The sequence below is a fragment of the Meriones unguiculatus genome, chromosome X (assembly GCF_030254825.1).
Source record: "Meriones unguiculatus strain TT.TT164.6M chromosome X, Bangor_MerUng_6.1, whole genome shotgun sequence".
Classification (NCBI taxonomy): Eukaryota; Metazoa; Chordata; class Mammalia; order Rodentia; family Muridae; genus Meriones; species Meriones unguiculatus.
The window spans coordinates 9601071-9628762 of record NC_083369.1 but is presented as its reverse complement, the minus strand read 5'-3'; the positions used below and the strand labels follow the sequence as shown (position 1 = coordinate 9628762).

Sequence of the window (27692 nt, the reverse complement as noted above, 5' to 3'; positions counted from 1 at the left end):
TTACTGGGGGGATGTGATAGTGTTTATTAAGCATTCATTGCTTAACCTCAGTGTTCCTTTCATATCAGGCTGCACTACACGATCCTTTGAGCAAGCTAACTGAAAATTATGATAACCTATTAACCCATTGTTTATACAAAGGCTGAAAGGTATTTAATGATCATTTTTCATTTTCCAGGTTCGTTTTTTCTAATTTTATTAGCTGGAAAGCACATATGGAAACAGTTATGTGTCCTAAAAATTCATCAGCAAAACTACATCTTTGAGTTTGACAAATCAACAGATAAAAGTATATAACAACAAAAAGAAGATAATGACAGGAACACAGTAACTCAAAATATTTGGACACAAGATTTTTAAATGCAAGGACTTACTGCAATAAAGAAAAAGAAAAGGGAAAAAAATGAAGCAAACTGGAACACAAAAGTCACAAAACATGACACCAAGACTAAGCAATGCTATATTGTGGCATCAGATCAGGTGTTATTTAAAACAATTGTTCAATTGTTTTTAAAAAAAGACACCTCAAAGTAAGAATACATACTTTTATATATCACGTGTAGGAATCAGGTATTTGTGCATGGATAAAGACCACTTACATTTTAAAGAGAATACATATGGTTTGTTTTATTAGGTACCAATATTACATGTCTTCAACCCTAAATCATATACTCAGTAATCAGTTCTCTCTGAACTAAGCAAAGTAAAATGCACAGCAAACAGTACACCTAGCACACATAAGTAATACATTTCTATTCACTAAACACAACTGATATCCTCCAGTTTACATTCATGAATTATTTCTGTCAGTAGTAGTAGTTAATAGTATTTTCTTCAACAACATAAAATGTTTTTTTTTTTTTAATTTCAGCATTTAAAGAAAAAATACACATTACACACTAGTTCTAAATCATAAATTTAATAAAACCAATTTGGGCAGTTTATTGTAAATATACTTTTTATGAGCTCAAATTTCTGTGTCAACATTGCTTCTTATTTAAAATATGAGATTATCTTCTTGAAGGACAACTATTATGTAGAATTATGTAGAATTGTCTAATGCTTACTGAAATACATTATACAGTATCATATGTGCTTAGTGTACAAGTCCACTATAATAAAACTTCAACTAGATCACCATAGGGTTCAAAGTAGATTGATATGCTACACTGTAGCTCAAATCACACAGAAATCAGAAATAAGATAGTGTAGCTCCACTTATAAAGGGGAAAACTGATGATTAAATTCAATTGGTTAACTTCAAAGTCACCTTATGTAACACCAAGATCACATCAACACCATGTACTTCATATTCAAAGCCTTAACTATGACATAATTAGGAGATTACAATACCAATATGAATCCTTTGGATAAAAACATCTTCACTTTTACTACAATTCCACTAGCTGTAAAATATTAGAAGCCTTATGGAAACTTTCTCTAGACGAAGCCACTTATGGATAATATACAAATCTGTGTGCACATATTATTAGTGATTTAATTACTCAATCAAAACTTTGGCACCATTCATATCAGGAATTCATGTATTAGCACAAATGGATTTTGCTCTGGCACCAAACTATTCTCACTATATTTAGTATTTAAACAGACTCAAATGAGTGGAGTGGTTTGGCTACGCACAAGCTACTAGAATACTTATGTTTTTCTTTTAAGAACAAGTTATTCTTCAGGGAATTATGTTAAAAATACCGATATTGTTTATCATTATAGCATATGAAAATTATCTTGATTAATAATAGTGAATCCCTAAATGATTTTTGTGTAAAATAATAAAAAAATAATAGGTTAACTTTGTTCAAAAGGAATTTGAGAAGTTAATGTGCAAAGAAGTTGCTAAGACCTGGTGGACATCAATTATAGAGTTATACAGTCGGACACTACTGCAAAATGACATAGTATGAATTTTATGGACCTATGTATGTTCATTTAAAATTCCACCCTCCCAAAAAGAGAGGCTTAAACAGAATATTCAAGTAATGTGGCAGGAAAAAATACCTTTAATAGAAGATTAGGCAAACAAAACAAATCCAGCCCATAACACACATTTAATTGTATTTCACTCAGTTAGCTGAGGAATACTATGAACCTTACAAGCCAGTTGATGTTCGCTTTTTCATGCTACGCCTCTGAGCTAATCTTGAAGCAGCAACAGGCTCTAAGACCGGTTGGAAAGTCCTCTGAGTCAAGGCAGAATATGTTGCAACCACTGCTCCCTAAAATAATCAGAAAACATTATAAGTTCAGTAACAATCACTACAGCTATTAATTGTTTCATAATATACCATAAGACCTCCACCTATGAAATGTGCCCTTTTATAAAAGCTCTCATAGTAAGAACCCAAGTTATAGAAGCAGTTATGTTACCTAGATAGATAGACAGACAGACAAATAGAGATATGGTTATAGAAACAGTTTAGAATATTTACACAGTAGAATTCTTATTTTGTCATAAAAAAGGCAAAATTATGTCAGTCACAAGAAAATGGATAGAGCTGAAAATAATCATGTTAAACAAAATAACCTAGAATTAAAAAAAAATATTACATACTTTCTCTCATATATGGCATATCTATGTTTGAAAAAGACAAAGATATTATAAAAGACAAAGATATTATAAAAGACAAAGATACTATAACTAATGTAGAGCAAGATAAAGGAGATGGGAATAGGAGATATCAAAATACATAATATGCATGTAAGAAAATGTCACCATAAAAGCCATTATTTTGAGAAATTCATATAAGCTTAATGATAATTTTATCTTATCAGAAAAGACATAGTAAAAAAACATTATGAGTTTATGAATGTTAAAAAAAACATTTTTAAAACTGTCTTTAAGAAGTAAAGCTATTTTGTATATTTATTTATTCATCAACAGTGGGTAATATGAGAGATTCCCTATATATTAAGTGTGTGTGTGTTTTACTATAACAACCTGGGATGCATCATCTGTCTTTGGCTCATCACGTGGCAGTTGGTCTCTTTGGGCTATCCAAGGGTGTTTTAACACTTGTTCAGCAGTATAACGCTGATGTGGATCCATATGAAGCATATGAGACAGCAAATCCTAAACAGATACAGAAATTTATATGAACATATATAATTCACATTTCCTCAAAATATGAATGCATCAATAGTTTTATAACATTTTGCTTTACTAACACACACGAAAAACAGTATCTGTACTCTGTACAGTTAACTGTGTGTGTATTTTGTTTATATACATATAAACAAAATCTTTTTAAAGTCACATATTTGAGAGGCAGATGATAAAAGGAAAAAAGGGAAGAGCAAGAGTAGTATATATGCACTGCTCATGTATGAAATTTTCCAAAAAAATCTAAAAAATATAATTGTGAAACATATTTTTCATTATATACCAGACTTTTTATTTCTGTAAATGTATATGTACCAAATTTCTAGAACTAGGATTTGGTTACAAATGAAAGAGGGAAAAAACACTCAACATATCAGGGGTCTCCCCAGAGTGTTTTAAATGGGCAAGAAAAGAAAAGTGCTACAGAACTTTGCTCAAAGCTAGATCCCAAGAAAGAAGTAATGATTTTTACATACAGATAAAACACAAAGGGGCCTGGTAAGGCTATACCCCCTCAGGAGGAAGTGATCAAAGAGCCAGCCACTGAGTTCATGTCAGAGACAGCCCCTGTTCCCCTTACTAGGGTACCCACTTAAATACTGAGCTGCCATGGGCTACATCTGAGCAAGGGTTCTAGGTTTTCTCCACACATGGTCTTTTGTTGGAGTATCAGTCTCAGAAAATTCTGTGCCCAGATTTTTTGGTTCTGTTGTTCTTCTTGTGGAACTCCTGCCCCATCCAGGTCTTTCTATCTCCCCCTTCTTTCATAAGATTCCCTACCCTCTCCCCAAAGTTTGGCTATGAGCCTCAGCATCTGCTTTGATAAACTGTTTGGTAGAGTATTTCAGAGGTCCTAGGTGGTAGGCTCCTGTCCTTCCCTGTTTTCTCCTTCTTCCGATGTCCATCCTGTTTGGCTTTCTGAATGAGGATTGATCATCTTACCCAGAGTCCTTCTTCCTTAGCTTCTTTAGGTGTATAGATTCTAGTACCAGGCCACAGAAGAAGACAATATAGCCAGTCCTGATGAGACCTGATAGGCTAGGGTCAGATGGAAAGGGAGGAGAACCTCCTCTATTAGTGGACTTGGAGAGGGACATGGGAGATGAGGGGATTGAGTGTGGGTTTGGAAGGGAAGGAGGGAGGGAGGGGGCTACTGCTGGGATACAAAGTGAATAAACTGTAATTAATATAAAAAATAACAATACAAAATAAAAGCAAAAATAAACACAAAGGAGAGGTTGTTGTGTATTTAGTTGATGTACTCAGTAAGTAGGGGCTTTCTGATTTACATACTGAGGATAGCAAAATATAAATTCAATGTCAGCAACTTCTGCTATGTTAATGGTCCAGGCATTATTCTATTAACTATGAATAGTTGATATTATTATAATTAAAACTGTGAGAGAACAAAACTTCATAGTAACATATTTCAAATTTAAATATAGCAAATCCTGTAGGTGATATTTGAGTAAACTATCCTTACTACTTTTATTTGAACAAGTAAACTACTGTCAACAACAATTTCTAATATACAGTGAAATCATTTGTGCAATCTATCATTACTAAAAAAAAAACCTCTTAAGCTAAGGATGATAAGTAATAACAACAGATAAAAAAATAATGTCCATGTATTCTCACAACATAGTACCCTGAGCCAGAAGGAGGACTGCAACAGGTTAGAGGTCAGCCTTGGCTATATCATAAGTTTGAGACCAGCACTAAGTTTGGCCCTATTTTTAAAATTAAAAGAAAAAGAGAAAATATAATCTGTTAAAAATACTTGAGGGCTCCCATCCAAGCACATCTGTCAGCTTGGCTAAAATAAAAAACTCAAGTGACAACACATGCTGGTGAGAATGTAGAGAAAGTGGAACACTCTTCCATTGTTGGTGTGAGTCCAAACTTACACAACTACTATGGAAATCAATCTGGCACTTTCTTAGGAAACTGGAATTGGAATTAGTGCCACCTTAAGACCCAGTTAGATTCATGTTGAGGTCTTTGATCCAGTAGGACTTTAGTTTTGTACAGGGTGATAATTATGGATCTATTTGCATTTTTCTACATGTAGACATCTAGCTAGATTAGCACCATTTGTTGAACATGCTGTCTTTTTTTCCATTGTATGGTTTTGGCATCTTTATAAAAAACCAGGTGTCCATAAATGTGTGGGTTTATTTTAGGGTCTTCTATTCACTTTCAATGATCCATCAGTCGGTTTCTATGTCATTACCATGCAGTTTTTAGTATTGTTGCTCTATAATACAGTTTGAGATCAGGGATGGAGATACCTCCAGAAGATCTTTTATTGTAAAGGATTGTTTTAGCAATTCTGGGTTTCTTGTTATTCCATACAAAGTTGAAAAATTTTCTTTCAAGGTCTGTAAAGAATTGTGTTGGTAATTTGATGGGAATTGCATTGAATCTGTAGACTGCTTTTGGTAAGATGGCCATTTATACTATGTTAATCCTGCCAAGCCATAAGCATAGGAGATTTTTCCATCTTCTGATATCTTGAGTTTTGATTAAGATACAAAAGAGGAAAATTTTAAAGAAATAGTGTTGAACTAATTAGAGTACTGTAGGAAGAAAACACAACTTGGCATAAATTATGCAAAGTTTCCACTGTATGTTTCTGGTTTCTTTGTCAAAAATCAGGTGTCCATAAGTATGTGGGTATATTTCTGGATATTCGATTTGATTCCATTGATCCATTAATTTGTTTCTCTCCCAGTACAATGTGGTTTTTATTAATGTTGCTCTATAATACAGCAGGAAATGAGGGATGGAGTTACCTCCAGAAGATCTTACATTGTACAGGACTGTTTTAGATATTCGGGGTCTTTTGTTTTTTCCATATGAAACTGAGAATTGTTTTTTCCAGGTCTGTAAAGAATTGTGTTGCTATTTTGATGGGAATTGAATTGAATCTGCTGATGATTTTTGTTAGGATTGCCATTTTTACTATGTTAACCATACCAAACCATGAGCATCCAAACCATGTGAGATCTTTCTATCCTTTGATACCTTCTTCAATTTCTTTCTTCAGAGACCAGAAGGTTTTTTTCACATATGTCTTTCACTTGCTTGGTTAGTTACACCAAGAAACTTTACATTATTTGTGGCTATTGTGAAAGGTGTAATTTCCCTGATTTCTTTCTCAGCCTATTTGTCTTTTGTGTACAAGAGGGCTTCAGATTTTACTGAGTTACTTTTATATCCAGACACTTTGCTGAAGGTGTTTATCAGCTTGAAAGAGTTCTGTGGTGGACTATTGCCGATCATCTATGAATACTATCGTATATCTGCGAATAGTGATACTTTGATTTCTTCCTTTCTGACTTGTACCCCTTGAACTTCTTTACCTGTCTTAGATAGGACTTCAAGTATGATGTTGAATAGATTAGAGAGAGTGGGCAGAATTTTCTTGTCCCTGATAACAGTGGGATTGATTTAAGTTTCTCTCCATTTAGTTTCATGTTGGCTATCTAGGCTTGTGTACATTACTTTTACTATGTTTAGGTATGCCTATATCCCTGAGCTCTCCAAAAGTTCAAACATGTTGGACTTTGTTGAATGCTATTTGGGTATCTAAGTAGATGATCACGTGGTCTTTACCATTCAGTTTGTTTATATGGTGGGTTGCATTAATGGATTTCCTTATGCTTAACCACCACAGCAAGCCAGGGAGAAAGCCTCAATATAAATCAGACACACTAAATTTGTTAGAGTAAAAAGTGGGGAAAAGTATGCCACTCATTGGCACAGGAGGCAACATTTTGAAAATAATACCAACAGCACAGGCTCTAAGATCAACAATCAATAAATGGGACCTCATGAAACTGAGAAGTTTCTCTAAAGCAAAAGACATTGTCATCAGAACAAAACCTACAGACTAGGAAAAGATCTTTACCAACCTTACATCTGACAGAGGGCTAATATCCAGAATATGTAAAGAACTCAAGAAGTTAAACACCAACAAAACAAAACAAATAATCCAATTAAAAAATAAGGTACAGGGCTAAACAGAAAATTTTCAACAAATAGATATCGAATGGCAGAGAAACACTTAAAGAAATGTTCAACGTCCTTAGTCATCAGGGAAACGCAAATAAAAACAAAAACCTGAGATTCCACCTCACATCCATCACAATGTCTACAATCAAAAACTCAAGTGAGAACACGTGCTGGAGAGGTTGTGGAGAAAGGGGAACCCTCCTCCATTGCTGGTGGGAATGTAAACTTGTACAACTACTTTGGAAATCAATCTGGCACTTTTTCAGACAATTATGAATAGCATTACTTTAAGATCTAGCTATACTACTCAAAGGCATATATAGAAAATATGTTCAAGTATACAACAAGGATATTTGCTCAACCATGCTCATAGCAGTTTTATTCCTAATAACCAGAGTCTGGAAACAACCCAGAAGTCCCTCAAGGGAGGAATGAATATAGAAATTTTGTTATATTTACACAATGGAATACTACTCAGCATTTAAAAACAAGGAAATCATGAAATTCGCAGGCAAATGGTGGAAACTAGAAAAGATCATCATGAGTGAGCTATCCGAGAAGCAAAAAGACACATATGGTACATACTGAATTATAAGTGGATATTAGACATAAAATAAATATAGGATAATCATACTAAAATCTGTATACCAAAAGAAGCTAAGCAAGAAGGAGGACCCTGGATACGATGAACACTGCTCATTTAGAAAGGCAAATGAGGTGGACATTAGAAGTGGGAGAAAATAGGGAACAGGACAGGAGCCTAACACAGAGAACCTATGAACGACTCTACCCAGGAGGGTACTAAAGTAGATGTGAGACTCATACCCAAACTTTGGGCAGAGTTCAGGGAATCTTATTAAAGAAGGGGGAGATAGAAAGACTTGGAAGGGACAGGTGTTCCACCAGGAGAGCAACAGAACCCCAAAATATGGCCACATGTATACTTTCTGAGAAAAGAAACCATTGGACCTCTCTCATCTTCCTAAAGAATTCTCCAGACACCAGAGAAAGGCGATACCAGTCTTAACTGCAGAATCCAGGAACAAACAGTAAAGGTTACAGATAAGGAAATGCCAGAGGTCGGTGAAAGAACACATTCAACAAAAATCAGGAAATCATGGCTTCACCAGAAACCCCCCAAAACACAAGAACAAGACTTTAAAGATATGCTTAACCAGTTATTAGGAACACATAAAGAGGAAACAAACAAATCACTCAAAGAAATTGCCACACAGATGGAAGCAAATAAAGAGGAAAAGAACAAAGCTCTCAAAGAAACACAGGCAAATATAACCAAACAAATAGACACAAGTAGAGGCACAATTAGTGGCATATAGAGAAGAAACGAACAAAAAATTAAGAGGCCATCATGAAAAGACAGGAATTCACATTCAAACAGATGAAGGAAATGGTGAAAGGCATAAAAATAGAATTAGAATCAATAAAGAAAACACAAACAGAGAAAAGCCTGGAGTTGGAAAACTTAGAGAAAAGATCAGGAACCACAAAGGTAAGAATCACCAACAGAATATAAGATATGGAAGAGAGGAGGACATTGCAGCCAGTGTCCTGAAAATACCTGATAAACTAGGATCAGATGGAAGGGGAGGAGGACCTCCCCTAATACTGGACTTGGAAAGGTGCAAGGAGAAGATGAGGGAGGGAGGGTGGCATTGGGAAGTAATGAAGGAGGGGGCTACAGCTGGGATACAAAGTAAATAACCTGTGATTAATATAAAAAATAAAAAATATATAAAAAAGAAAATGTTAGAAATGAAGATGCAGAACTATCTCTGCTTCTCTGAATTTAACTGATGCTTAGACCAAAAGTCAATATATTTATAAATAATAGAAAAGTACCCAATACTACCAATGTAAAATCCACTAATTTTGCCATCTTCTCTAAAACTAGTAACCATAAAAGAAAAGTAGGAAAGTACAATGGATAATAAATTAAAACTGTCTCAGATCCAGAATATATAAACAATTCAAGAAATTAAATACCAGCAAATGAAATAATCCAGTTAAAAATGGGTTACAGAGCTAAACAGAGAATTCTCAACAGAGGACTATCCAATGGCATAGAAACACTTAAAGAAATGTTCAAAGTCCTTAAAAATCAAAAGGACTTTGACATTTCACCTCACAACCATCAGAATGTCTAAGATCAAAAACTCAAGGGACAACACATGCTAGAGAGGTTGTGGAGAAAGGGGAATCCTTCTCCTTTGCTGGTGGGAATGTAAACTTGTACAAGAACTTTGGAAATCAATCTGGCGTTTTCTTAGAAAACTGGAAGATGATTGCTAAAGACCCAGCTATACCACTCCTGGACATATATGTGAAAGATTTTCAACCAATACAACAAGGACATTTGCTCAACTATGTTCACAGCAGTTTTATTCGTAATAGCCAGTATCTGCAAACAACCTAGATGTTCCTCAGCTGAATAATAGATACAGAAATTGTGGTACATTTATACAATGGAATACTACCCAGCTATTAAAAACAAACAAATCATGAAATATGCAGGCAAATGGATATAACTAGGAAAGATCATCCTGAGTAAGGTATCCTAGAAGCAGAGAGACATGCATTGTTTTTTTTTTAATTGTTTGCATTATTATTATTATTACTATTGCTATTCTTTTTAATTTAGAAATTAAACTTTATTAATGATAGTTATAATACAGCATAATATACATATAGGATTCAGTGTTATCCAATATATCCAGTATTTCAAGCATCCACTTAGAGCCTGGAAATATATCACTTATAGATAAGGAAAGACTATTGTAGTCATAATTTTTATCAAATCTAAATACAAAGAAAACATTGCAGGATACTTTAAATTATATTATTACTACTATTATTATTATTTATTACAATTTATTCACGTTGTATTACCCTCTCTTATCTCCTCTGGGACCCACCCTCTTTCCCTCTTCCTCCCCTGTCCTTCTTCCCTAGTTCACTGATATGGGGTTTCCTCCTTCCCCCCGTACTATCTGATCCTAACCTATCAGCTTTCATCACTACTGACTGGAACCTCTTTCTTCGTGCCCTAGTTAGCCCACCTCACAAGGGAGAGGTGATCAAAGAGCAGGGCACTGAGTCCATGTCAGAGACAGCCCCTGCTCCTCTTACTAGAGAACCCACTTGGAGACTGAGCTTTTTTTTTTTTTAATCCCTAGAATCAGGCATGCCCAAACTGTATCCATGAACCACATGCATTTCAAAATAGCTATGAATTTGGCACAATTCATTTTCAGATCAAAATGAGACATTCATTGCAAATAGTCACTTATAAGTGGATATTTGCCATATAATATAGAATAAATATACTAAAATCTATAGACCTAATGAAGCTAAATAACAAGAAAGGACCCTAGGGAGGATGCTTAATTCTCATTCAGAAGGGAAAACAAGATAGGCACCTAAAGAGGTAGAATAGAGGGAACAGGACTGGAGCCTACCACAGATGTCCTCTAAAAGACTCCAACCAGCAGGGGATCTAAGCTGATGCAGAGTTTCACAGCCAAACTTTTGACAGAGCACAGGGAGTCTAATAGATGATGAGGGATATAAAAGGACCTGGAGGGTACAAGACCCATACAAGGAGATCAACAAAGCCAAAAAACAAACAAACAAACAAACAAAACAAAACAAAACAAAAAAACAGGGTCCAGGGAGGACTACAGAGACTGATACATCAAACAAAGACCATACATAGAGAGGAGCTAGACCTCCTGCCAGATGTCTCATAGATAGCTCAGTCTCCATGTGGGTCCCCTCATAAGGGGAAAAGAGACAGTCTCTGACATGAACTCGGTTGCCTGCTCCTTGATCACCTCTCCCTGGTAGGGCAACCTAGTCAGCCCACAGGGGAAGAGGACCCTGGCAGTTTTAAAGGGACCTGATAGGCTAGGTTCAGAAAGTAGGGGAGGAAGACTTCCCCTATCAGTGGACTGGGGAAGATGCATAGGGAAGTAAGAGGGAGTCAGAGTGTAACTTAAAGGAAATGAAACCTGATAGGCTAGGTTCAGAAAGTAGGGGAGGAGGACTTCCCCTATCAGTGGACTAGGGAAGATGCATAGGGAAGAAAGAGGGAGTGAGAGTGGGACTTGGAGGAAATGAAAGAGGGGGCTACAAGTGGGATACAAAATGAATAAATAGTAAATAATAATAACAATACTGTCTCAAAACTGACATGTTAAAATTTACAGAAAAAATTTTTTCAAAGATCTGTAACTGTGCTCCAAATATTCAAAAGTTGAGACATAAAGATACAAAAAAAAAAAAAACCTCATATCAAATGTCTAGAACTGAATACTGAAAAATGAGGTTAAAATGAATTGAATATAGCAGCTAAATAGCAGCAAAGGTGATTGATAAAGACAGTAATAGATATTAACTTAAACAATACAGATTCTTAAGGAAAAAACAAAACAAAACACAGGCTCTAAGAGCAACAATCAATAAACGGGACCTCATGAAACTGAAAAGCTTCTGTAAAGCAAAAGACACTGTCGTCAGAACAAAACGAATGCCTACAGACTGGGAAAGGATCTTCACCAACCATATATCTGACAGAGGACTGATATCCAGCATATATAAAGAACTAAAGAACTTAGAAAGCAATAAATCAAGCAATTTAATTAAAAATGGGGTACAGAGCTAAACAGAGAATTCTCTGTAGAGGAGTACAGAATGGCAGAGAAACACTTAAAGAGATGATCAACATCCTTAGCCATCAGGGAGATGCAAATCAAAATGACCCTAAGATTTCACCTTAAAGCCATCAGAATGGCCAAGATGAATTACTCAAGTGGGAACACATGCTGGAGAGGTTGTGGTGAAAGGAGAACCCTCCTCCATTGCTGGTGGGAATCTAAATTGGTACAACCACTTTGGAAGTCAATCTGGTGCTTTCTCAGGAAATTAGGAATAGTGCTTCCTCAAGATACAGCTATACCACTCCTAGGCATATACCCAAAATTTGCTCAAGTACACAGCAAGGACATTTGCCCAACCATGTTCCTAGCAGCTTTATTCATAATAGCCAGAACCTGGAAACAATCCAGATGTCCCTCAATGGAGGAATGGATACAGAAATTGTGGTGCATTTACACAATCGAATACTACTCAGCAATTAAAAACAAGCAAATCATGAAATTTGCAGGCAAATGGTGGGATCTAGAAAAGATCATTCTGAGCGTGGAATCCCAGAAGCAGAAAGACATACAGAGTATATACTCACTTGTAATTGGATACTTGACCTATAATACAGGATAAACATACTGAAATCTATATATGTAAAGAAGATAAACAAGATAGAGGACCTAGGGTGAGATGATAAATCTTAGAAAGACAAACGGGATGGGCATTGGATGTAGGAGAAAACAATAACATGACAGGAGCCTACTGCAGAGGGCCTCTGAAAGACTCTACCTAGTAGTATATCAAAGCAGATACTAAGGCTCATAACCAAACCTTCAGCAGAGTGCAGGGAATCATATGAAAGGAGGGGGAGTTAGTATGATATGGAGAGGATAGGAGCTCCACAAGGACCAAGTATATCTGAGTACTGGGGTCTTTTCTGAGACTGACACTCCACCAAGGACCATGTATGGATATAACCCAGAACCTCTGCTTGGATGAAGCCCGTAGTAGCTCAATAACCAATATGTTTCCCATAGTAAGAGGAACAGGGACTATTTCTGACAGGAAGTCAATGGCAGGCTCTTTGACCTCCCCACCCCACAAGGCAAAAGCAGTCCTGCTAGGCCACAGAGGCGGACTTTTCAGCCAGTCCTGAAGATACCTGATAAAACAAGGTCAGATGAAAGGGCTCCCCAATCAGTGGACTTGGAAAGGGGCAGGGAGGGGAGGAGGGAGGGAGGGTTTGGGAGGGAATGAGGGAGTGGGATACAGAGTTAATAAAATGTAACTAATAATAAAAAATAAAAATAAATCAAGCAAAAATAATCAAAACAAACAACAATAACAAAAAAACCCAGAGCACCAGAGAGCTACAGAACTATTCAAGTGCCCTAACATACATATTCAATTGGAATTCCAGAGGAGAAAGAAAAACTAAAGAAAAATGTTTCCTCAATTTCCAAATTTAATGAAAGACACAAACATGCTACATATAGTTAAATAAACAGTGAGAGAGAGATAAGAGTAATATCATTTTCATTTCAGAAAACATTTCAAATGAGAATAATGTAAAATAAGATGTTTAATATACTGAAAGGGGAAAAAATACTAACCTCATATTTTATATTCTATAGCTACATCCTTTAAAACCAAACAGGAAGATGGTAAAAGAAAGACACCTGGATTTTTCTGCATCTCCTCCAACGTACAACAGAACATTAATTGTAGTGGCTATAGGGAAAGGTTGATGACATGAAAAGGTAAGGGAGTATACTAGCAAACATTAGAAAGCTGGTAGAATCCAGGAATGTTGAACTTTAGATTTGCAAAAGAATCTAACACAAACACAGCAAGAGAGGGGGAACATCTTCAACAGAGCTTTAACCCAAAGTGGTAAAAGAAAGTCTTTGAGTTTCACAGTATGGAACTGTGAAATTAAGTAAGTAAGTAAAAAAAATAAGAGATCTGCAACCAGCAGCTTATCAAGCAGATATTGAAGTACAGGCCTAATCACTGATGCTGAGTAGAGCAATCATTTTGAGGTTTTAGAGGTCAAAACACTTTGAACAGAGAGAGCAGAAAACCATAGATTTTTATCTTCAAACCCCAAAGTTTCCCCTTCTCCAATAACTGGGCAAGTAAATATCCTAAAACCCAGTGTGGGCACAGGAAACTGGTGGTAATTTAGATGTTAATTCACAAACACATTTTTGCTTAGGTGGAAAATATGAGTATGACTACAGAAGAAAATCCAGGTTGACTAAATCTGGAGGTCTTCAACTGGACCACTGGGAAGAGAGCAGCTGTGGGAGAATATTAGCAGAGACCAGTATTTCTAGATCATGCAGGATCAGTGTTCCATGCCTGACACCCTAAGTACATATTGTGTTAGTCAGCAGATTAATATAATCTCAGAGCACTAAAAATACTTAGTGGAAACACAACCTGACTCAGGCATTTTTCATGCTCATATATAGACTGTCAGGGCATGCATGGTGTGAAGGGGGATTCAACTGTTAGGAGATTCTTGGGTTCATCTCATTGAGGGCAGGTCCTATACTCTTGTATTGCCTGGCCTGGATGAGGAAAACACTTCCCAAATTACAGCCAAGGTCAAAATATTTTATTGCCTCATGGGAAAGGCATGGTTGGTATCAATCTGCTACCAGTTTGTTTTGGCCAACCAGAGAGAAAACAATTAAATGCCCAAATTTCTGCTATACCAAGTAAATTGAAACAAAAGAATGAGATCTCCATATTATATATCTTCAGGAAGTGAGAAATATGAGCCTTTTATTGTTTCTTCTTGTATTTTGTTTTATATCACTATTATTTCTTACATGCTTCTTTCCTGTCTTTCTTCTTTGCTCTTCTACCCTTTGCTCATCCGCTTTCTTTTCACTACTTAATTAGTCACACTTTTTTTGGTCTTTTTTTCAAGACAGGGTTTCTGGGTGTAGCCTTGGCTGTCCTAGACTCACTTTGTAGACAAGGCAGCCTTGAACTCACAGAGATCCACCTGCCTTTGCCTCCTGAGTGCTTGGATTAGTGGTGTGCACCACTGCAGCCCGGTTATTCAAACTTTTAATATCAGTAAATTTTCAATTCCTATTTTTTTCTTTAAGAATTCTAGCTATCTTAGCTTTTTTCTTATCTATCTAACATATTATATTATAGTTGTTATTTGTAATTGCCTTTTCCTACATTTAAACATTTGGTTTGCTTTTGAATTGTCATCTGTCTTCTCTCCTCTGAGCGGTGATGGGAATTGAATTTTGCCTTTAATTCCAGCGCATAGAAGAGAAGCAGAAGGATCTCTATGAATATAAGGTCAGGTAGGGTTACATTAACAACTTATAAGCTTTCAGTTTTGATGAAATATTTCTACTTATGTTCATTTGGTATATGTGATGTATAACATAAGCTACACCCATAAAATCTCACCAACATGGATCTCTAAATATGTGCTGAATGAGAACACTACCAACAGACACTTCTATAACATAGGAAGGGGAAAAGCTCACAAGAACTTTACCCTTTGTACCTAGAATTACAGGTAACAAGAGAATAGTTAGAGCAAGAGAAATATTCTCCCCCACAGAAGAATACACCTATTCCCTATCCAATACCAGATGGCCAGCTCTGAAAATATATACATACAGGTAACACTATACACAAAGCTAACACTAAACAGACTAAGTGGGTTGACACAGGTGCAAACACACAAACACACACACACACACAAACCCCCCAACAACTAAAACCACCCATTAAATAAAGAGGCCATGAATTTGAAAGAGAGAAAAGTGGGTTACATGGGAGAGGTTGGACAAATGATAAGGGAAATAGAAGTAATTATACAACACACATTGGGATATAACTTCTGGATTTTAATAATTTAATATGAACAAAATAAAACCAAACATATTTATGATTTTTACCTTTGCTTCATCTGAAATATTGTCCCAGTTTCCACCACTCAAAGAGAACTTCCCATTGCCAATGCGCAGGAGTATTTCCTCAGGAGTATCATTGGGTCCATTGGAAAATGGAGTGTAGCTGTTAATAAAAAAAATTTTGGTAAACAAGAGAAGGAAAGTACACTTTATAAGTGATGACTGTAAGTCTAAATACAAATATAAAAAACAGCCAAGAACATTATCTAATATTCCCCTTTACTATTAATATGAAAGTACATATCCCATGGAATGAATTGAATCCCAATACATTAGTCAATGTAATAACGAACCCTACTAATTACTTCTTCACTTTTTTGGTCAGTTAATAAATGCAAACTTAGGGTTGATTTTTATATAAATATACAGTGTTGTAGTGAGAGCATGCTAAAACACATATATTCTATTTTGCTAGGCATAAGTTAGCAAGGAAATACATCTACTATGAAGTTTTAATTGCTATGTTATTTATAATATATTGGCTGTACTACAGCTTATTCACTAACATTTTATTTTTATGAATGTGACTACTGAAAACAAGTCACAATTTTCAGTTAATATCTATGAAAGACAAATATATTCAATATTTATTTTAATGCAATAAAAACTTCAGCTACCGAAATATGAACATATAATTATTCAGGTTTTGAAAATAAATTCAAAATTTAAAATGAATTTTAAAAATTAATGGACAAAAAGTGATCACTTTTGTTCCACTTCTTTAGATGTAACTGAAATTCCTTCATACGTGGGAATTGGTAGGCCAATTTATGGCTAAAAGTATGAGAAGATAGCTCTATGCAGTAATGTTAAATCCCTTCATCTAACAATTAGGTTTACATAACATCAAACATATACTTACATGTAAAAATTTCTTGTTTAGGCATAAAACAAATATTTGAAAGTAGAAAGTAAGAAATTACACCCCATGTTCTGAAACCTATTATACTGATTATATCTGCTAGGATTACCATTTTATAAGGGCTTGTAATATTTAAAATACTGACCTATACAATTAAATAGAATAAATTAACAGTTTAACATCACTTTATTCTATTAATATTTAATTTTTCATATAGCAGTTGTATTAAATACTTAAAATGCCATACCTAATTATCTAATAGCTACTAGTTAATTGTTCAACTTTTCTCCATTTCTTTTTTTATTTTTTATTTTTATTTATTTATTCATTTTATATCCTAGCTGTAGCCCCCTCTCTTTTCTCCTCCCAGTCCCACCCTCTCTCCTTCTCCTCCTATGCCCCTTCCCTAGTCCACTGATAGGGAAGGTCCTCCTCCCTTTCTATCTGACCCTAGCCTATCAGGTCTCATCAAGACTAGTGGGTCAGATGGAAGGGGGAGAAGACCTCCCCTATCAGTGGGATTGGAGAGGGGCATAGGAGGAGATGAGGGAGGATGGGGTTGGGAGGGAATGAGAGATAGGGCTACAGTGGAATACAAAGCATATAAAATATAACTAATGTAAAAATTAAAATTAAAAAAAAGAAGACTGGTTGCACTGTCTTCCTCTGTGGCCTGGGAAAGCTCCTACCCTCCCCCCCCCAGGGGGAGCTGGTCAAAGAGCCAGCCACTGAGTTCATGACAGAGACAGTCCCTCTTCCCCTTACTAGGGAATCCATTTGGAGATTGAGCTGCCATGGCTACAACTGAGCAGAGGTTCTAAGTTATCCTCATGCACGGTCTTGACTGGAGTATCAGTCTTAGAGAAGACCCTTATGCCCAGATTCTTTGGTTCTGTTTGTCTCCTTGTGGAACTCCTGTCCCCTCCAGGTCTTTCTACCTCCTTCTTCCATAAGATTCCCTGCAGTCTTCCTAAAGTTTGGCTATGAATCTCAACATCTGCTTCGATACCCTGCTGGGTAGTCTTTCAGAGGCCCTCTGTGGTAGGCTCCTTGAACAGCTAAAATAAAAACTCAAGCGACAACACATGCTGGAAAGGATATGGAGAAAGGGGAACTCTCCTCCATTTCTGGTGGGAATGGAAACTTGTACAACCACTTTGGAAATCAATCTGGCGCTTTGTCAGAAAATTAGGAATAGTGCTAGCTCAAGATCCAGATATACCACTGCTAGGCATGTATCCAAAAGATGCTCAAGTATACAACAAGGACATTTGCTCAGCCATGTTCATAGCAGCTTTATTCATATTAGCCAGAAACTTTTTCATTTTATTTTGATCGTAATAATTTATACAGTCATACATATTCACTTTAAAAAGTGTTACTCACTATTAAGAGCAAACTATCATTTTCATTAATCATAAATTACAAACATTAATATAGTCTAATTGTTATCACATCTGTTTGAGCTTATTCTCATCCTATTAACGGTGGACACATATATGCATGGTTCTCTACTTTAATATTGTTTAGTATTATGTTTATATTTGTTATCAATCATATTACTGCATCTCTTCCCAAGAACCAGAATTAAATTCTTTAAAAAAAATAACATTAACTTAATATTAACAGAATTCAGTGGACAAGTTCCTATTAAAATATACAACACTACTATAGTTTAGCGATGCCATTAAAAAGTAAAGCACTTAAGGTAAAACTATTTTTTTTTATTTTTAAATGCTTATTCTACATAAAAGCGTTTCTATTTTTTGTATTTTCTCATTTTACAAATACAAACTATGAGTTTTAAAACATTAATGGATTGTTTTAAACATTATTTTTCTTCTGTATTCCTTCTAGATGGACATAAAGTTCAAATATCAAGAGTTTGTAAATATCTTACCCAGCCAACATAGTGTAAAAAAGGACTCCTAGGCTCCAAATATCACAAGCGGCATCATATCCCTGTTGAGTGAGAACCTATGAAAAAAATACTCGTGGTATGAAATATTACTTACTTTATAACCTAAGATTTTTTTATATACCGGATCACTGATTTAATTTTAATAATTTCATTAAAAATATAATGTACACTGAAGGGCAAAGGTAAAATATCTTTCAATGTGCAAATACTGCATACACTGGGGTTACTTTAAACTGAGCAATGTTTTCTTCTATAGCCCAGCATGCCCAAGGACTCATTATAGTCAATGTTGGCCTTAAACTTGTTGAAATCATCTTCCTTCTACCTCTCGAGGACTGGGAATTCATCAGATCTGAGATAACTCTTTGCTAGTGTTGTGTGTGTATATGCATATTTTCTAAAAGGACTACATGTTATTTACAACTATTACTCCAGTTAGGATTTATTTCTATGTAATGTGGGCATAAATTTGTAATAAAAATGGTAAAACAAGATAACAGAAAAATTTGTTTGAGAAACAAGTCTGCTAGCTTTAAAAAGGCAATATATTTATACAATAATTGTGTAACTACTTTTGTTTGGGGGCTAATATTAAAAAAATCAAACAGTATTTTTACTATAAATTAATGTGAGATTTCTCTCATAAATTTCTCAACGGCATTTACTAGAAAAATAAAGGAATGAGGGTACAGTTAGATAGCTCAATAGGCCAAGGTGCTTGCTGCCAGGTCTTATGACCTGAGTTTGATCCTGAGTCCTCTGACCGCCACATGTATGCCTTGGCATGCACATTCCCCTCATGCACATAAACATATAAAATAAACAAATTAATGTAATTTTTTAAAATTAAAGAAAAGATAAAATTTAAAGTACACTGTTAAAACCTATAGGCATAGAAACAAAAATATTAATTCATTATCGCTGGAGACTGCATAAATATTAATGTGGACTTTTCATCTAAAAGGTTAAAAATATTAGTCCTGGCTTTCAAATTATCAGACATAAACAATAATTAACTTGCTTAAAATATATTTCTAATTCCTATAAAATATATTTATACTCAAATGTATTTATAGAAATACACATGTGTTTACGCATGGTGGTGCATATTTGTAATCCTGGCAATCAGGTACAGACAAAAAGATCAGAAGTACAAGGGCAGTCTTAGCTATGTAAATATCAAATCCAAAGCCAGCTTTGACTATATGAGACGTTGTCTTAGAACAACAAAGAACACATATGTAAAATTGATAGGCTATGTAAGACTGGACTACAAAACCCTAATAAGGTGCAACCTAAAGCTATATAGCACTGTTTTTATTCTTATTTGTCCTCATTTCTCATCACCTCTCACAGTTCTAGGCATCCCTTGTTTACCCAGTTTGTCCTGTTTATATTTGTACTCTCACAGCCTTACCAGAAGTGGTGGTTTGTCAGAGCATGGTCCAGGAATGAAGCTGCATGAGGAGAATTCTGAGAACTTGTGCAATAACTCCAAAGAACAAGGCAAAAGTCTTGTAACCTGTTTTTCTCTGTAACATGTGTTATTCTTGAAATGTGCTTTTGGGTTTATTTAAGATTATCAATCATCTTACCATACATTATTATACTGAATAATGTTTCCAAGCACAGGTTGTCCTTGTGGTTGTATAAAGCCTAAAATCATGTGACCTTCCCTCATTTGACCTAGCTTAACCCTCTGAATATAGATTGTCTGATGGTCTGAATGAAGTTGGCTATTGTTTGAGACTTTAGCCATCCTCATTTTTTAGGCTCTGCTCTCCAGTATCATGCCACCAACTAGAGTAGCAACAGTAGTTTGTATCTGTTGCCCTACATACTTGGGAAGCCACCCCCCCAAAAAAAAAAAGAAAAAGAAAGAAAAGAAAGGAAAAAGGAAAGGAAAGGAAAAAGGAAAGGAAAGAAAAGAAAGCAAAAAGGAAAGGAAAGGAAAAAGGAAAGAAGGAAAGGAAAAGGAAAAAGGAGGGAGGAGGGAGAAGGGAAAAGGGAAGGGGGAAGGAAGGGGAAGGGAGAAGAAGGGGAAAGGAAGGGGTGAGAGGGAAGAGGGAAGAAGAGGGAAGGGGTGAGAGGGAAGAGGGAAGAGAGGGAAGAGGGAAGAAAAGGAAGAGGGAAGAAGAAGAGAAGGAAGAAGAGAAGGAAGAAGAGGGAGGAAGAGAAAGGAAGAGAGAAGAGGGAAGAAGAGGGAAGAAGAGGGAAAAGGGAAGAGGGAAGAGGGAAGAAGGAAGAGGGAAGGGAAGGGAAAAGGAAAGGGAAGGGAATGGAAGAGAAAAAGGGAAAGGGAAAGGGAAAAAGAGAAAGGGAAAGAGAAAGAAGGGAAAGGAAAAGGAAAAGGAAAAAGGAAAGAAAAGGAAGGAAGAAATTAACAACAAATGCTTCATTATCTCCATAACTTCTCTAAGTTACAAGAACAGCATAGCTGTGCAGTAAATGTCATAATGTTATGGATGATCATATAACTTTTTTCTAATTTCTTATACATATAAACACATTCTGTGTGAGTAAAAGAGATGACAATAAAAGAATAATTTTTGTTCTATAATTGGAATTTAACGTCCTACAATAATTACAATATGAAACCAAAATTAAACAAGGCATGATGGAAGAATTAATGAATTAGGATCTATTCAGCCCCCATTTTATATCTCTTCATTTGGATCAAGATCATTTTAGAAAAATAAAAGTCACAATTAAAGTTAACTCGACAACCTTCTTTTTCAATTGGCTTTGCAAGTCTTCAAAAAGTAATAAACATATAGAATTTCTCATCCCCTTTACACTGAAGTGTAATTTAAATTTTTGACATAAAACATGATAGCACAGGGCCAGAGGAAAGCAAGGTAATTTCAAAATTACCTTATCAGAGGCTGTGAATATATCATTCTTCAGGTTTATTATAACTGCCATTAATTCAAGAACATTCTAAGGCTTCATTAGACATTTACTATCAATCAGTAATATAATATTCATGGTTTTATGTATATAGTAACTGAGGATATATTTTAATTTTTGTTAAATAAGTATAAAGAAATAAATATCTATAAAGTAAAACATGAGGTTGACTGAAGTGATTGATACCCAAAAGCTGAGTGAACATTCTTTATTGTTATGATAAAATTGTAATAACCAGCAATTTTTCTTAGAAAAACAGGGTTCTTTATGTACTGTGATGAAATAATGAAAGTACAGCGCTATAAATTCTATTATTTAACGCACTTGCACAGCTTCTTCAGTCTTTATGATTCCTTTTTAAAATAGAATATCTTGTATATAGTTCCATACTATATTTGGAGAGATCTGATTTTTTTAAAGAAAAATATATTTCATTTATAACAATTTAGAAATATTTACGAACTTTTGGCAGGGTTTTCGGCACTCGATAAACTATTTCAAAGCACTGAAAATACACAAGTGCAAGCCAAAGGTAGTTCAAGTGCCAGTTATGGAGAAACAGCCTCCACATACCCACCTGAAAATATTCACTCTGGCAATAAACACAATTTCTTACTGCAATGGGAGCGGGATTAAATAGCAGCAGTGTACTGTGTTGTAGTTGTAAAACACCCCTTTGGAGTGACTGCCTAACTATTAATCGTAAATGTTTACCTAACCATTAATCTAAACAGACACACACTGTGCTTATTCATTTTAACTGCTTCTTTTTTTTTTTTTTTTTAGTGTGATTTTGGGACACATTCATTTTCATTATAGGAAAATAATTTTGCAAACAGCTAATTTAAAATACAGATTTATAGATAGTACATATATATAATATCTGCTTAAATGATCAATTATTTGATAGAAAATATAAAATACATATGTGAGATAAGAATTTACTTCCATATGATTTTATTACACTTCTTTGGGTTTGGCAAATTCAATTTCTAAAAATGAGAGTTGTAGATATTTTGATTAATATGCAATAACTGCCATGGGTTATCAAAATCTATAACATGTTAAGAAAAAATCCTGACTTACAAACAAATATTTTAAAGAACTTTAGGTAGCCAATGCAATCCTGATTGATTTTTCACCAACATTGTCTTCCCTGCCTCAGGAGGTACTGGTAAGAGCTTCCCAAAATGTAATCTGTATTCCTAAACTTTTCTAGCCTCATCTTTTCTGACTATTCTTCCCCAAGGAACAGTGAATGATTATTCAGGAAAAAAGTTTCTAAGCAAAAACACCTTCTAAGGCAATCTAAAGCTATATCTCAGTCCTAAAATGTATGAGTCTCAGAAAAGCATGGTGACACATGTCTGTAACCGCAGCCATCAGGAGAGAAATAAAGACTTAGTGTGTATTCCAACTATAGTAACAGTCAGAGTTATACAGTGAAACCCTGTTTTGAAATCATATGATTTCTATATTAGTATGCAGTCTAATAGAACAGATTACTCTGATTATAAAATGTTTGTTTTAGGTGCTAGTAATGATCCGACTCTTTATAACACCAATTATTATAATTCAAAATTATAAAAGAGCTTTATAGTTGTGAAGGAAGACAACTCTGCTTTTACCTGTCTTCACTAATATAGTTGACATCATTTAGACTTAATTGAAGGAAAACAATGAAAGGTAAATTGGAAACTTAAAGAATACCTCAGGTGCTACAAAGTTTGCAGTGTAGCACGGAGTTAACAGAAGTCCATTTTCACCTCGAAGCTGCTTTGCAAACCCAAAATCACAGATCTTAATTGAATCTGCATTGGCTGACTCATCCATGTACAAGATATTACTGGGCTTAAGATCACGATGAACGACCTTGAACATAAAAGAAAACAGTATCATTTTCACAAAACTAAAAGACTGTTAAAAACTTCATAAATTTATAGGAAAATCTCATTTTTTTTCCTGGCTCTACGTTTAGAAATAATGGTCTTACCCAGAGCCCCACACCCATTCCAACAATTTACACAAAATAAAAAAGTTAAGAGAATGTATGTCCAAGAGAATTTAGAAAAGCAGACAGAAACTAATGAGGAACACACATTGGCTTGAAGGAAAAAACAAAGTTATGGGTAGATTCCCATCTACATCTGTGGTTTTTACCCAAGAATTAAGAGCAGTTTCTATTATGCACAAGGATAGTGGATTTTCATTTGAAAAAAAAGTCGTTTTTCTGTCTGAGAAGAGCAGAGATAGTGGAAAAGCACATAAACAAAGCATTGAATATTATAAAGCAAAGAACAAGACCTGGCACATAAAACAAAAGTGTTTGGAAACAGTTTGAACTTTATATGAAAATAGAGTATGAAGCCATCAGAGGTAGTACAACAGGGAATTTTCAGTTCAGGCCCACTTAAAAGAAAGTAATAACCACTGAAGAACAGCAACACAATATAATTTTCTTCATAACTCTTTATCATCAGAGGATACAATATTAAACTATCTGATTTACACAAACAAGACAAGTAAAATACAGCCAGAAGAAAAAAAAAAATCAAGTTTTGATTTGCAGATGAACCAAGTTAGAATTTCTACAGTTTTAAGTGGTTATAATAAATATTCTCAAAGAAATAAAACATGTTTATAATGCATGGACTCTCAAGAAAAAAAATGTAAACTCATTAGAAAAATAGAAAGAATGAAGAAGGACCAAATAAATGGATAAAATTGTTAAAATTCATGTGATTATTTTTCTGCTTCTACTGATTCAATCTAATTTTAGCATACATAGAGATTGTATCCTATGGTGATATAAAATTATGAATATATTTATATTCTCTTACTATTCTCCAGTGGTTATTATTTGATTACAGGGTAATACTGGCTGAATTTGAACTGAAGATTCCTAGTTTGCTGTACCAGCTCTGATGTCTCTATATTTTCTATTTATCAATGAACAACAATGTATGTTCTTTATGGATAAGGGCAAAACTCTTACTCAGTATTTGAATCTGTAATGCCTTTTACTTACAAAGCCTGTCATGTACAAATATTCAAAATGTCTGTTATTTAAGTTGCCTAAAAACAAGACTTATGAAGAAATAAATCGAACAATAGATGTTTATCATATTGTACTACAATAATTCTGGTTTATTATGTCTTACAAAAAAAATTCTGGTTATCTTTTCCAATGCTTTCAAAGAGTTTGACGAATTAAATTATAGTAGAATAACTGTATTCCTTTAGTATTATGCAATTTATTTCCAATCACTAAAGCCTTATGCTAAAGTTACATACACCATTATTACTTTATTACTTACAAGTGGGACTTAACATAATTTCTATTGATTAATTCTGAATTGTAATTTTCAGTATTTATATTTCATAGGTATTGTTCAATTGCAAATGATATACTCTAAAACTTTTAAGTTACTGCCTAATTTTTAAAATACACATATATAAATATGTACATAAAGTATACATATATATCTATAGGTTGATTTTTTATTTAATTTCATCTTCCTTATGTATGAACTGACAAACGTAAACAAGTGTTCTCCACAAAATTTAACATATTGACATTTCAAATGTTTAGAAAAAAATTTACTGTTGTATTTAGGAACAGTTGGTGAGAGCCAATATATAATCTTTTTGGTATTAGAATATAGTACTTACAATATTTGATATTTTTGTGAATATTTTCATTTGCTTTTTGAAAAAAAAAAATGGCTTGCCTGGTACTCACTATGTAGATTAGGCTGGCCTCAAATTTTAGTAAACTTTTTGCCTTGGTCATCCATGTGCTGAAATTTCATGTGCAAGCCACCATGCCCTGCTTCATTTTTTTTTTTTTTATGTTTTAGTTTAACATTTGATTAGGCTTGATAATTTCAAGAAAAAAGTTTAGGTAGATACATAGTTCAAACTGCTTCCTATAAACTTCACAAGGCCACTGAGTTTTATAAGGCTATCCTCTAAAGAAATACAAGCTAGGCCCCATAACTGAAGGAAGAATTCAACTGTATCTTACTCCTTGACAATGAAGATACTCAACGGTCTTCGTTATTACATACAGTACAGCACTAGCTTCCTGTTCTGAGAAACATTTTTGTTTGAGAATACGATCCAACAATTCTCCTCCTTTCATCAAATCCGTAACAAGGTACACATATTTCCCATCATCAAAGACCTAAAAAGGAATGTGTTTTATAATTTTATTACTTACAATCATTATCCTAACTTAAGTTATATTTGCTTTGTCAGAGAAACTCTAGACTCAAAGCACATTCATCATTTCTTTCTTGTTAATGTAGTACAGGCTGTAATGCAGGATGAAATGGATAATCTCCTATGAAGTTCTATAAGCTCACATCAAACACAGAGATTGATAATATGGAGTTTTAGAAGTTGGAGGTTAGAGTTCATCAGACCACATAAATAAAAGAGTAGAACTCTGTACCTTTCAAATAACATGTATAAATTATTTTCATTATATTACAAGTATTTCTTCAACAGTAACCATCTTTGTGATAGTATACATAGCATTTATCACTCATTATTAGTATGCTATCATAAACACATGTTAAATTCAAATAGTATATTAAAAGAAATAGATAAGAAAAACATTTGTACTAAGTATGTGATACATTTATATCTACATATATACATACGTAGCTATATATACATACACATGCACACACTGCTGTTTAAATATAACAAATCAAATATATATTATCTGAAACAAATTGATCACGATGGTTAATATTTTGCATATTCATAAAAATGAACTTATTTTTTAATAAAAATTCATTATTCAGTGATATACATCAATGTATGTGTTAACATGTTTCTTTTATACATCTGGAGACTAATACTATTTCATTCAAGGAATGAGCCATAATTCTATAGCCTATTCTCTGTAATCAAGAAAGTATATTTTCCAGAATCAATTTCATTTATATTTATAGGAGTGAAAAATATTTCTAGTTGCAACATCACTGAGTTAATTATCATGATATATTCAGATTGTTAGGATACTCTTTTATCAACAATCATCATTCTTTACTGAAATCTTTAACACAACATATATAGAATTACTGGAGAGTCAACAGAGCAAATTGAGATTCGGGGGCACAGCACTAAAAATACCACAGCTATAAAGAACTAGTCCATAACATAACTAACTTAATTAACACTTAGATTTTAGAATACTTACATCCTTTAAAGTAATAATGTTGGGATGTTGTCCATAACGCATCAGAATTTCAATTTCTTCTGAGGGGTCTCGCTTATTTTTATCAATGATCTAAGATATAAATGGAGAAAATTCTCAAAAACAGTCAAATGATTTTCCTTTTGTAAGTAGAAAGAAATAGCTTCCATGTATACCTATCTCTATATCAAGCATTTTGCTGTTACTGATTTAAAATGGATTGTGATGTGTGGCCCAAGGTGTGCTACAACTCATCATATAGCCCAGTCTGGCTTCAAACATATGACAATCCCTGTACTTTTAAGTGCTGGGATTACATGCATGTGTTACCATACCAACACTCAATAAGATTATATTATTAATAATTCAAGAATATCATTCCCCAATTGCTTTAACATTTAAAAATTTCTTACAATGGAAATTTAACAGAAAAGCTTTAACTGAGACTATACTAAATAATAATATGCAAATTTTATATTTGCTTAATCTTAATATACTATCTTAAAGATTAGTCAAAAAGAAAAAACCCAAAAAGTAACAAAATAATGCTATTTCTGCAAAATTACAAATGAAAACATTAAATCACAACCTTTTCTCTCACCATCTTATTTATTGTTCTAGTAAAACTGCATATAAGCTAATCTGTAATACAAATACATACATTAATTAATAAGGCTCAGAAACAATACCTTGACTGCAAATTCCATGTTGGAAACTGAGTGTATGCATCGCTTGCACACAGAATATGAACCAACACCAATATCCTCTTTCAAGTCATAGACTTCGCTAAATTGAGCAGCATTTCCATTTATCTGTTTATTAAAAAATTAAATACTAATGAAAATGAAGTAATTCTATATTTTCTTCATTATTTAGTACTAAATAACCATATACCTAAAAGGTTAAATTGTTTTAAATTCTAGAAGTTTTACCCATATTTAAAAATTGTGTAAATAAATTTTGAAACAACTCTCTGTATTGCAGGTTTTCTAAAACCCCAAAACAATGTGATAAGCTGACTAATTTATAAATCACTC

General features: G+C 34.2%; 1 protein-coding gene across 3 annotated transcripts in view; it reads right to left on the bottom strand.

Annotated features, from left to right (window-relative positions):
- Nucleotides 1-461: 461 nt before the first annotated feature.
- Nucleotides 462-27692, bottom strand: part of Rps6ka6 (ribosomal protein S6 kinase A6) — a 173116-nt gene continuing 145885 nt past the window's right edge. For 2 of the 3 annotated variants that reach the window (XM_060374329.1, XM_060374331.1), the window contains 8 exons: nucleotides 27345-27467; nucleotides 26659-26748; nucleotides 25474-25632; nucleotides 23157-23318; nucleotides 18516-18592; nucleotides 15739-15856; nucleotides 2957-3088; nucleotides 462-2234 (listed from right to left, as the gene is read on the bottom strand). In XM_060374329.1, coding sequence (XP_060230312.1) covers nucleotides 2109-2234; nucleotides 2957-3088; nucleotides 15739-15856; nucleotides 18516-18592; nucleotides 23157-23318; nucleotides 25474-25632; nucleotides 26659-26748; nucleotides 27345-27467 — 987 coding nt within the window. In that variant the 3' untranslated portion in view covers nucleotides 462-2108. The remainder of the gene's footprint in view (nucleotides 2235-2956; nucleotides 3089-15738; nucleotides 15857-18515; nucleotides 18593-23156; nucleotides 23319-25473; nucleotides 25633-26658; nucleotides 26749-27344; nucleotides 27468-27692) is intronic. The other variant, XM_060374330.1, reaches the window with a different exon arrangement.